The sequence below is a fragment of the Octopus bimaculoides genome, chromosome 17 (assembly GCF_001194135.2).
Source record: "Octopus bimaculoides isolate UCB-OBI-ISO-001 chromosome 17, ASM119413v2, whole genome shotgun sequence".
NCBI classification, from domain to species: Eukaryota; Metazoa; Mollusca; class Cephalopoda; order Octopoda; family Octopodidae; genus Octopus; species Octopus bimaculoides.
This window is the reverse complement of record NC_068997.1, coordinates 36,158,723-36,171,228: the sequence shown is the minus strand read 5'-3', so window position 1 is coordinate 36,171,228 and position 12,506 is coordinate 36,158,723. Positions and strand designations below refer to the sequence as shown.

General features: G+C 40.1%; 1 protein-coding gene across 9 annotated transcripts in view; it reads right to left on the bottom strand.

The window, feature by feature from the left end:
* Positions 1-12,506, bottom strand: part of LOC106874300 (uncharacterized) — a 373,269-nt gene that overhangs the window by 43,689 nt on the left and 317,074 nt on the right. For all 9 annotated transcript variants that reach the window (XM_052974178.1, XM_052974177.1, XM_052974184.1 and 6 more), the window contains one exon: positions 741-902. In XM_052974178.1, the coding sequence (XP_052830138.1) occupies positions 741-902 (162 nt within the window). The remainder of the gene's footprint in view (positions 1-740; positions 903-12,506) is intronic.

The following is a 12,506-nucleotide window of genomic DNA, read 5'->3' as shown; positions in this document are numbered from 1 at the left end:
CTTAAGTTTGTCTAGGGCCCTTCTAAAGCGGTACGCCAGTTCGCCTCTAGGGGTAGAGTCGACGAACATGACGCTCTGGTATTTGTGGTTATCATACCATGATACACATAGATACACACACACATACATATACATATATATATATATATTGGGTTGGTGCATAATTATTGCGGCTTTTTTTCAGCAAATTTTATTCAACAAAAACAATAACAATATTTAACAAAAACATCTTTAAATGACGGTCTGACCATCTGCTAAGCAAATTGGAAGAAGTAACTGAAGTAGATGGTGAATATGCTCAGGAATAATCATTTAAAGATGTTTTTGTTACATCTTGTTATTGTTTTTGTTGAATAAATTTGTTGAAAAAAAGCCTCAATAATTATGCACCAACCCAATATATATATGTATATGTATGTGTGTGTGTGTGTGTGTGTGTGTATCTATGTGCGTGTCTTTGTGTCTATGTTTGTGCCACCATCACCACTTGACAACTGGTGTTGGTGTATTTATGTCCCCATAACTTAGTGGTTCAGCAGAGAGACCAATAGAATAAACACTAGGCTTTAAAACAAATCTTGGGGTCGATTTGTACAACTAAAAACCTTTCAAGGTGGTGCCCCAATATGGCCCCCATCAACTGCAATCTCCTATTTTAATTACAGATAACCAAACTACAGGATGTGAAAATAAGAAACAGCTATCTGATAATGGTTAGCTGGTTGTTTTATTTTACTTACCTTTGGGAAGTGAAGCATTTACAGACAAACTGAAGTAAATTTGCCTGAAGAAACTTTGCCTTGGTTCAGATACCAAAACCCATATACAGTCATAATAAATATCGTAGATAGTGTGAAAGTAGAAATGACCTGAAGTTGTAACTAACTGATATTTACCACAATCTGCAAAAGAAAGTTAATAAGATGGGTAATAATTGTATTGGGGAAATCAAATATAATTTAGAGCCATATACATTTAAGAATATGCTTAATGTGCATATGTAGACATAGGTGTAACAATATATGGCTGTATTATGCAGCCATACCAGCTTATCTATACACCCATATCTACATCCATATATGGGTGTATAGGTAAATTGGTATGAGTACATAAGTATGTGTATGTATGACTGAAAATGTATACGTGGATGTATGTAATGGTCTGTGCATATAGTTGTGGGTACTTGTTATATTTTCCAATAACATATAGTTCCTCATCAATAACCATATAATGACTATATACTAGTTATATCCATCTATATCCCGTTTAATTTCACCTTAAGTACACTGAGATCTCATCTATCAAGAGTGAACTATTATCTGAAATCACAGAATGGAATATACATATCCAATATAATTAATATGATCAGTATACAAATAAGCAATAAAAAAAAGAAAGTCTTCAAAGCTCATATTCTTGTACATGTCAGGATTTCTAAAACTGACATCTCTAGGGTATATATGAAAAATCTTGTCGATATTACCATCCCACTAATAAATTAACATATTACCATACCATTAATGTAGGTGTTAAAGTAATTAATACTGGTGTAACCATCCCACTTTCCTTAAACTTTCAACAATAAGCTTAGTCTTTTTTTTTCTCTGCTAGATTGATTCTGTTTCTAACATAGCAATGTATTGTTATATGCATATACGATGAAAGCTTGTTCTTGCTATCTTGGTATGACTTTCTTTTGAAGAATACATGCTGTTTTCATTTTTTCTCTAATTCACTACCTAGATACCTATATCTTCCAGCTTGCTTCCATTCTACCTGTAACCATTCACACCACCACCAATTATCAATGAATAAACCAAACAGCTTATGTAAATAGCTGTTTGCCGCAAGGTTTTTTTTTTACTTAGACAACAACTGAAGACAAAATAAAATAACAACCCTAATAATAAGCAGCATTAACTACCATGCTACCCTCACAGCTTCTACAACTAAAACTACTGTTAAAGTCCATTGTGTTTCCTCTTTGTACTGCTTTCTCGTGGACATCACCCTTTTTTTGTCTTTTGCTTTCTTTTCACAGGTGCCAGGCCATCGGCCACTAAACTGGCAATCCCACACAGCTTGCTTTGTGAGGAGGGTGCTTTTCTTGCTATTTGGTCACCCTGCAAGATTAAATACAAGACCTGTCAATGGATGAATGCTGAAGGGCCAACAGCCATCCAAATAAGCAACTCTTGTTACTAGCTAACTGCTTATTAAGCCCTTACCTGCTTAAGACAGCAACAATAATAACAACTCCGCTGCCATGCAGCAATACCCATTTAAAGGAAAGACATCGGGAGTGAACCCCAAGGATAAATCAGGAGCTGGAGTTCAATGCTGTAGACAACCTCATTCTGGCAACTCCTGTGGCCCCACTGGTGCCAAGTCATATTGGCTCCTGCCCTTCCCTTGGGTAAAACTGGTAGCGGTGGAGAGGAGAGATGTGTTGCATGGGCAACTACTGATCTCCCATGAAAGACTTCTCAGTCCTGTCCCTGGAGAGGACACACCAGTGCCATTTAACTGCAGTGGTAAAACACGGAAAGCAGCAGTCTACTGGTTTTAAACCTGCACATAATTGGCATAAGAGCAAGGTGTCAGGGCTGCTTTTGATGGAGGGAGAAACTATTATACCTCACTGGACAGCTACCACCTGCCTCAAGCTGGGCAGCCCCCAGCTAGTTAGGTGCAGTCCCATCATAGCCCACCTGGTCCACTTGGCATGTGGGGCTTGGGAAAACTAGCATCCCAAATCATGGACTGTAAACATTGCACCAAAAAAAAAAAGAACAAACAATCAAGCAAGCAAGCAACACAAGAAATTCATACTCGGATGTTGGAACATAAGGACCATGACAACTGGTTTATTAGAGAACCTTCAAAAGATCAGCAACACATGCAAGACAGCAGTGATCAACAACAAACTGTTACGACTCTGAGTAGACATTGCAGCACTCCAGGAAATGAGGCTCCCAGATTTGAGGACCCTTTGTGAAAGAGACTATACCTTTTTCTGGCAAGAGAAAGGGATAAATGAAGTCACAGAGCATTGTGTTAGCTTTGCTGTGAAGAACTTTCTGCTGAAGTTGGTAGAACTCAACATTGACAGTTCAGAGTGGATACTCTCACTTCAATTGCAGGTGATTCCAAATGGAGGACAGCTGGTGCTACTTGGTAACTTCAAAGCCAGAGTGGGAGTTGATCACAACTCTTGGCCAGGGTATCTGGGTCGGGATGGGGTTGACAACATGAATGAAAATGGGCAATGGCTGCTTGAGCTCTGCATGCTCCATGGAATGTGTCACCAACACCTACTTCCAGACCAAAGCCAAACACAGGGTCTCCTGGCATCACTCTTGCTCAGGGCACTGATATCAGCTAGATTTGATTATCACAAGATAACCACCTGAGGAATGTCCTTCTGATTTGGTCTATTCAGAGCACTGACTGCAACACAGACCACTCCCTGGTTTGCTGTAATCTCAAACTCCAACCAAAAATGATGTACTGAACCAAGCCCCCAGGCAAGCAGCACATCAATGCTACTGCAACCCAACAGCCAACTAAGATAGATGCATTCCCCAAGACACTGGAATACACCCTTCTTGCAGACCCAGAAGAAGAGGGGACATCATCCATAGCACTGCACTGAGGGCTTTTTGGAGGAGTAAGGAAAAAGACACAAGACCAGTTTGAGGTGAATGTGCAGAAACTCAATACCCCCATGGAGGAGAAATGTGCTGCCCTGCTGAAGAACAAAGACCAACCTACCAGGGCAATGCTGCAAGCATTGAGATCAGCAAGGAACAACATGCAGAAGACAGTGAGATGGTATGAAAATAGCTACTGGTTACAACTATATGTAGATATTCAACTGTTGAATATTTGAGGGTATTAAGAAAACAATTGGCCCAATTCAGAGCAAAATAACTCCACTCAAATCCAGAACAGGGGAAGTTATCAAGAGCAAAAAAGAGCAACTGGAGAGATGGGTGGAACATTATTCTGGACTTGATGCCAAGGAAAACATCTCAGACAATGCACTAGACATTGTAGAACACCTACCTGTCATGGAGAAGCCAGACACACTGCCAACTGCTGAAGAACTGAGCAGAGCCACTGGAAAAGCACCAGGTTTGGAAGGCATCCCACCTGAGATAATCACATGAGCAAGGAGAGTTCTACTTAGCCACTTGCTGCTAACCTTCCTCTGATATTGCAGCACCTTTTATGTGTCCATAGCTTGCAGACCTTACTTCCACACCTGGAAATTCTTCTCTAGTTCTGGTGGTGAATCAGCTAGAAGAGCTCCCAGAAGCAGCCAGTCTTCGATTCTTCTGTTATTGCCTGGAGGATTATGATGAACAAGAGGCGGTGAGCTGGCAGAAACGTTAGCATGCCGGGCGAAATGCTTAGCAGTATTTCATCTGCTGCTATGTTCTGAGTTCAAATTCCGCCGAGGTCAACTTTGCCTTTCATCCTTTCGGGGTTGATAAATTAAGTACCAGTTACGCACTGGGGAAATGTAATCGACTTAATCCCTTTGTCTGTCTTTGTTTGTCCCCTCTATGTTTAGCCCCTTGTGGGCAATAAAGAAATAAGAGGGGGCTGAGGACTAATCCTTGATGAACCCCTACTTGTACTGTGTTAGTACTGGGAGGAAGGATTAGTCCCACAAGACATGAGAGATTGCAACATTGTCACACTAAACAGACTACAGAAAATCACTGAGAGGGTATATCCCAAATCTCAGTGTGGCTTCAGATCAGAATGCTCCACTATTGATATGATCTCTCTTTGACAGCTACAGGAGAAGTGCTGTGAGCAAAGGCAACCACTCTTTATCACCTTCATCGACCTCACAAAGGCTTCTGACCTAGTCAGTAGTGATGGCCTATTCAAAATTCTTGTTAAGATTGGCTGTGGCTGTCCTCCAAGACTCTTCACGACTGGCCAATCATATCATGTGGACATGAAAGGCATTGTTCAATTGGATTACTCTTTTTTGGAGGCATTCAACATACGTGGCAGTATGAAGCAGGGCTGTGTGCTTGTCCCCACCCTGTTTGGCAACTTCTTTGCAATCATAGTGAAACATGCATTTGGGACAGTGAAGCACCATGTTTCACTGTCTGTTCCTAACACCAACCAATTTGAGAGTGCAATGAGTGCCATTTACATGACACTGGTAATGGCCACGACTATGATTTCACGGGTGCCATTTACATGACGCTGGCAATGGTCATAACTAGAGTTTCACTTGGCTTGATAAGTTTTCTCAAATGCAGTATATCACCAAAGTTGCAGTCACTTATCATCACCTCTGTGAGGCTCAACATTCAAAGATCATGCTTCACTACCTTGTTCCTTGCCACCATGAGGTCCAACATTCACAGATCATTATGAAAATCAGGCCACAGTCATGATTACAATTTCACAGGTGCTATTTACATGACACTGGCAATGGCCATGACTGTGATTTCATTTGGCTTCATGAGTCTTCTCAAGCACAGCATATTGCCAAAGGTCTCTGTCACTAGTCATCACATCCCTGAGGCCCATAGATAATGGAAGCTATTAACTACTTCTAGGTATCCTCCTTGGTATTTGATAGAGTCTATTTTCTTTACATTTCTAGTGTTTATTGTACCTGTGCATCTGCCACACACAAAGACTATTTTCCCTGTTAACCTTCCTCTGATATTACTGCACCTCTTATGTGTCCATAGCTTGCATCAAGTACATCATGGGATTTCTACCTACACCTTTTCTACATATTGAGTAGAACCATCTACTTGAAGGGATTTGTGATTTGTCCACTTTCCTATTTACTAAGACTTCAATTTTTGCTCTAAGGCCCTTTGATTATAGACCTTGCTTCCACATCTGGAATTTCTTCTCTAGTTCTGGTGGTGAACCAGCTATAAGAACAAGGTCATTAGCATAGAAGAGCTCCCAGGAGCAGCCAGTCTTCAATTCCTCTGTTATTGCCGGGAGGATTATGAGGAATAAGATGGGGCTGAGGATTGATCCTTGATGAACCCCTACTTGTACTCTGAATTCATCGCTATATTTATTGCCGACCCTCACCTTACTGACAGCATCCCTGTACATGGCTTGTACAGCTCTCACCAACCACTCATCTATCTCTAGTTTCTGCATTGACCATCAGATAAGGGAGCAAGAGTCCTGTCAAACACTTTCTCTGTGTCAACAAAAGTTAAGTACAGCAGTTTACTTTTGGATAGATACTTCTGAAGCTGCCTTACCAAGAATATAGCATTGTCCTTCTCTCAGGCACAAAGTCAAACTGCATCTCATCTAGACTAACTTTCTTCCTAATTAGTTGGGCTATGACCCTCTCTGTAACTTTCATCACCCGATCCAACAATTTGATATCCCTGTAATTATTCTTGTCTAAGATGTCACCTTTACCTTTGTAGCAGTTGACTATGGTGTTACTACACCAGTCATTGGGTATGATTCCTTCATGTACAATCTGATTAACTATATGAGCGACTAGACCATAGACCACACTGCCAGGTATTTTAAGCATCTCAGCTTTCCCCGTCTTCATATTCAACATGGCTTTGTCTACCATGCTTCTGTCTATTCAGATTGCTGGTCTCTCTGTTGGATTCATATTAGGCAGACTCTCCTTCTCCCGTGTTTTCTCTACATTTAGTGGCTTTCATAGTGGCACTTCCAAGCCTCTTTCTTTGCAGTGTCACTAACTGTGAGTGAGCCATCATCCATGCAAATACACTTCTCTCCAACAACATCACAATTTTTCCTGGCACACTGTCTTGCAAACCAAAACATTTCAAGCTGTTGGTCCTCATGCTGCAGAACATTGGCAAACTTTTTCCTTTCTGCTTCACCCCTGGCTAAGTATACCTGCTTCCTAGTTTCCCTTCTAGCTGCCTGATATAGCTTCTTACTATTGCTGCCCTTCCAGTCCTTCCAAGCCTGTTTCTTTGCTCTAATGGCTCTGTCAATACATATGTGTGTGTGTGTGTGTGTGTGTGGGTGTGTGCATGTGTGTGTGTAGTTATGTCATATTCTGTTAAGAATATAGCAGAGTACAGTGTCCACCTTCAGATTTCACCCTGTGCTATCCTGTAGTAGTATTATGCATACTTCCAGATTTACATTTAGGCTTCTGTAGTGTGTGAATAGAGTCAATGAGTCCCAAAAATATATGAAATGAAAAATGTGTAAAAATACTGACACACAGAAAAAGCACAGAAAAATACTAATACACAGAAGCACAGAAAAATATGTAATATACTAACACAGAAAAATTAAAGCAAAACACCTGGGTGGAAAGAATCTCATGGTATGAAGAATTAAGTGTGAAAAACAAACATAGATAACAGTGGCACAGACAACAGTGAACCACAACACAGCATGTGGTTGTCATGGTAATGAGCTGCTAATGCCGCACTGTCTGTTGATTGGCTAAAATTACCCAAATTTCCCAACTTTAATTCCAAATAACATCAGATTCTTTAATATATGAGATAAAATAACTGGTTGATCGTAATCAAAATTCAGAGTTGCATCAATACACCAAAACTGAAAGCAATCTGAGTAAAATTAGCGGGGAGCTTATTTTGTGAATGAGAAAGACTAGATCCCAAATTCCAATATAATGTGAATCTATAAACTTTCTTCTGTCCAGTAATACTTATAGTAATATAAAGTAATAGAGCTTAAAATAGCCAGAAAATAATTTGGATAAATAACAAACATGGCACAATACAGTACGACAACACTGAACGACTTCGGTGCTCAGGTACTTGAAATATCTTGTTGTCTTGAGGTAGCATATCAATCAAGAGAAGGCATGAATGAACGAAACGGATCCTGATGTGAATTATAGAGCAGAAGCACTTGTTTTAAATGAAGGTACTGTAATGACATGAAGTTATAAATCTCCTTACCTGTGAGATATATACACTGAACTGCAAAAGAAATGCGAGAGTGTGTGACTGTAAAATATGTTTTAATTACATTATGTCAGAGAAAAATTTTGATAAATCTGATAAAGTGTGACATGTTCAGTACTGTGTATGCTCTCCCTAAGTGTTCAAAATGGCCATACACTGTTGGTACATGGAGTGCATGAGGCAGTTAACAAAAGCCATTGGCACCTGTTCCCACACCCTGAGAAAAGCTGCTTCCAGTTCCACATGAGTTGTCGGCCTTGCGATTGCCACCTCATTCAGCTGTCTCTGGATTTCATCCCACAGGTGTTCAATTAGGTTCAAATCTAGGCTGAGAGCCGGCCACGGCATGGTTCTGATGTGCTGATGCAGGAAGTCCGTGGTGTCCCTGGCTGTGTAGGAGGGAGCATTGCCCTGCTGGAACACATGGCATGATGTGAGGTCTTAGGATCTGGTCAACATAGTGATGGGCTGATGTCATTCCCTCTGCCAGCAACATTTTGGAACACATGGGGTCCAATTCTCTGATTCAGGCTTATAGCACCCCAAACCATGATGCTTTGGCCACCCACACATCTCTCTCCATGACTAATGCATCTCTATAGAATTAACCCATCCTATGCCACACCTTCACTCTACCATCCAAGGTAGAAATACAGTACCATCTCTTGTCAGAGAAGACTATTGACCTCCATTGTTGATGCCACCAATGTCACAGGCCCTCAAACAGGATGACGGCAATGCAGGTTGTTGGCGGCCAGTCGATGTCGTACCGTGTTGTCGCTGTCTTGTGTTAATGGTCTCGCGAGCTGTCATGCTGGCCAGTCTGAAGTGATCATGGAGGTGTTGCAGGTGGATGAAGCGGTCCTACCTGGGCATTGTCATCCACCTGGGCATTCTGCTGTTGGTGTTATATCACTGCTGCAGGTGATAGATGGTGCTGACATGGACATTGTAAGCTTTTGCAACAACCAGGGCACGCTGCCCTGCTTGCAATCATCCAATAGCTTGTTCTCTCTGTGTTGCTGACAATCAGGCCATATCTTTTGTGTCCAAATTGTGAATGTCAGGAACACTTTTCAAGTTAATTTTCATACTGATAACCTCCACAAGATAAACGTACATTTTGGTTTTCATGACAGTTGTTTGCGACTGCCACCCATGGCATTCAACACAGTTGCGTTTTGAGTCTTTTTCAGGGAAGTTGAAAGGTTACTTACAATTTGGGTCTCAGCCATAAACCAGTATGTCTTGAATATTTACACTTACATCCCTGGAATAAATTTTCAGAATTTACCATATGAAAATGACATTTGAAAAAAATCGCGTTTCTTTTGCAGTTCAGTGTATAATATAATATAATATTACATAAATATATAATACATATACTAGCTGGACTCATGAAAAATTCACGGAAAGTATATAAAATGTAAGCATCTGTAAATTGTGTGCTGGTGCCTTGAAAAATGCTTCTATATTGTGACACTTACAGAATACATGTAAAACCAATAACTATATAATCCAACCAAAATATCTCAGTTATGCAAGCGTAAACAGAATTACTATTTAGCCTTAAAATACATCGTACATATTCAAAAAGCCATCTTGGTTTAGTGGTGCGGAACGTTCTTCTGGTATTCTTTTATTCTTGTACTTATTTCAGCCATTTGACAGTGGCCATGCTGAAGCATCACCTTTTAGTCAAAGAAATCGACCCCTGGACTTATTCCCTTAAGCCTGGTGCTTATTCTATCAGTCTCGTCTGCCAAACAGCTAAATTATGGAGATGCAAACACTAACACTGGTTGTCAAACAATGGTAGTGGGGGGACAAACACTGACGCAAACACACACACATAAAAATATAATATATCATATATATATATGACGACCTTCTTTCAGTTTCCATCTACCAAATTCACTTTGGTCAACCTGTGGCTATAGTAGAAGACACTCTTTAAAGTATAGAGTTGAATTTCGTGTAACCACCTGTTGACAACTTTTCTCCCCCACCCATTTTGTAGGGGGTGTTACCCATTTTCTGGGCTCTTTTCACAGCTATACTCCATTTGAAATTTGCATTAGGTTTTGCATGAAGAAAAAAAGGAAGGGTGGGGAGTTTGTTTGTAGTTTGTAAAGAAAATGTTAAAAATGCCTGAAAAAAACGGGGTCCCCCCTCCCCAAACTAAAAGACATGAAGAACTATGAAAGAAAGTGAAAAAGTACTGGGGTTAGGGGAAAGAAGAGAGAACTAACAGTTGATCATTCTAGAATTCCCAGAATTAAAATGTAAACACCTGAAAAACTTTCGCTCTATTCATTGCTAAAAGTCTTTTCCTCTTCTTTATTGTTAGAATTAAAGAACCTAGAAAAAAATCAATCGTATTTCAGTCTAATTGTCATTGTAAATGACTGAGGCTTTTTTCCTTTCCCTGTCTCTATCGTTTAACTCCTTTTCTCTACAGTTAAGAGAGTGAAGGTGCATGGCTCAGTGGTTAGGGGTATTCAGCCCACGATCATAAAGTCATGAGTATGATTCCCTGCGGTGAGCTGTTTTTGAGCAAGGTATTCTACTTCACCTTGCTGGAGTCCACTAAGCTGGCAAAAATGAGTTGTAGTTATAATTCAAAGGTGTCAGCCTTATCATATTCTGTGTGAGGCTGAATCTCCCTGAGAACTACCTTATGGTATGCATGTCTGTGAAGTGCTCAGCCACTTGCACGTTAATTTTATGAGAAGATTGTTTGTTGATCAGATAAACAGGAACCTCATCGTCATAACTGATGGAGTGCCATTTTTAAAAAAGAGTGAAAGAAAATGAAATGTTCCATATCGTAAGGCAAAAATGTCATGTGTTTAGTATAAGCAGTGAAAGCTAAGATGAAATAATTGCTATTCCGTTGTGTATTCACCCTTGATTCATGCTCAGTTTGATAACAACAGTGTGCGAATCGGTAGAGGAAAGAAAAGAACAGGTGATTGGCCTCCAGATCTGTGAGATCCATAAATGCCACTGTTAGGACCAGATTAACACCCATAGTGACCTTAACGACTAAAAAGATTTTCCTGCCCCTATATAGGATCTTTTTTTGTTTCCTCCCAACCACTTGAAGGTTTATCTTGCTCCAGTCCACTCAGCTGGCCAAAATGAGTTGTAGCTGTAATTGAAAGGGGCCAGCCTTGTCACGTTCTGTGTGAGGCTGAATCTCCATGAAAACTATGTTAATGATATGCATGTCTGTGGAGTACTCAGCCACTTGCAAGTTAATTTTATCCTTGTGTGGTAATGAAAAAAGTGATATCCAATATTTGCTGTGTCTATGTATCTTTGAATCAACTCTTCTTTGGATCTATGTATCTACTGTCTCTCTCACTTCGTTTCTTTCTCTTTCACTTCCTCTGTCTCTCCTCTCTTCTGCTTTTAATTTAACAATGTGTGTATGTATCTATGTATCTACTTTTCTTGCGATGTGATAAACATTTAAAAACACAAAACGAATGCTGGCACCAATCTCTGTCTCTTTCACTCTCCCTCTCTCTTACTTCCTCTCTGAAACATTCAAAAACACAAAATGAACGCCATCACCAATCACTGTCTTTCTTGTTCTGTACTTTACCAGATGTAATAACTTGTCCTGAACTTTTCCAAGTGTAGTAATTTGTCCTGTACTTTTCCAGGTTTATAATCTTAAGAATATTATTTCTCTTGCTCACATTTTTCCATGTAATATATATACATATAACAAATGGATGTCTTATAAAACTATTGCTTACACTTATCGAGTACTACCTCTAAGCTTACAGCACCTATTTTTATATATATATATATATATATATATATATGACGCATGCGTACGAACAGCCATGCTACATGGCAGTGCTACATGGCAGTGAAACATACAATAACAGCCATACCAACAACCCAACATATCCTCATCATCAGCTGCCCCACGAATATCACTATGCTTTCAACATCAGGGCAGTACCATTCAATCCAGTGGTGTCAACAGCACTAAAACAAGTGTTGTTTGGGAACAAACATACCTTAGACTTCACCACATTCATTCAATCTTAATTCTATGAAGGATTAAACACTAACATCATTAATTACAACAAAGAAACACATTTACCCTATGTACAAAAACAGTATCTGTAAATAAATTCAATAAGTAAACTTATAACTAACTCCTAAATAGTAACTTAGTCCTTTAAGTCCATGCAGATAATATTCCCATCAGTCTTCCATAGTTATTAATATATATCATCATCATCATCATCATTGTTTAACGTCCGCTTTCCATGCTAGCATGGGTTGGACGATTTGACTGAGGACTGGTGAAACACCAGGCTCCAATCTAATTTGGCAGAGTTTCTACAGCTGGATGCCCTTCCTAACGCCAACCACTCAGAGAGTGTAGTGGGTGCTTTTACGTGTCACCCGCACGAAAATGGCCACGCTCGAAATGGTGTCTTTTATGTGCCACCTGCACAAGCCAGTCCAGGGGCACTGGCAACGATCTCGCTCGAAAATCCTACGGGAGCCAGTCAGGCGGTA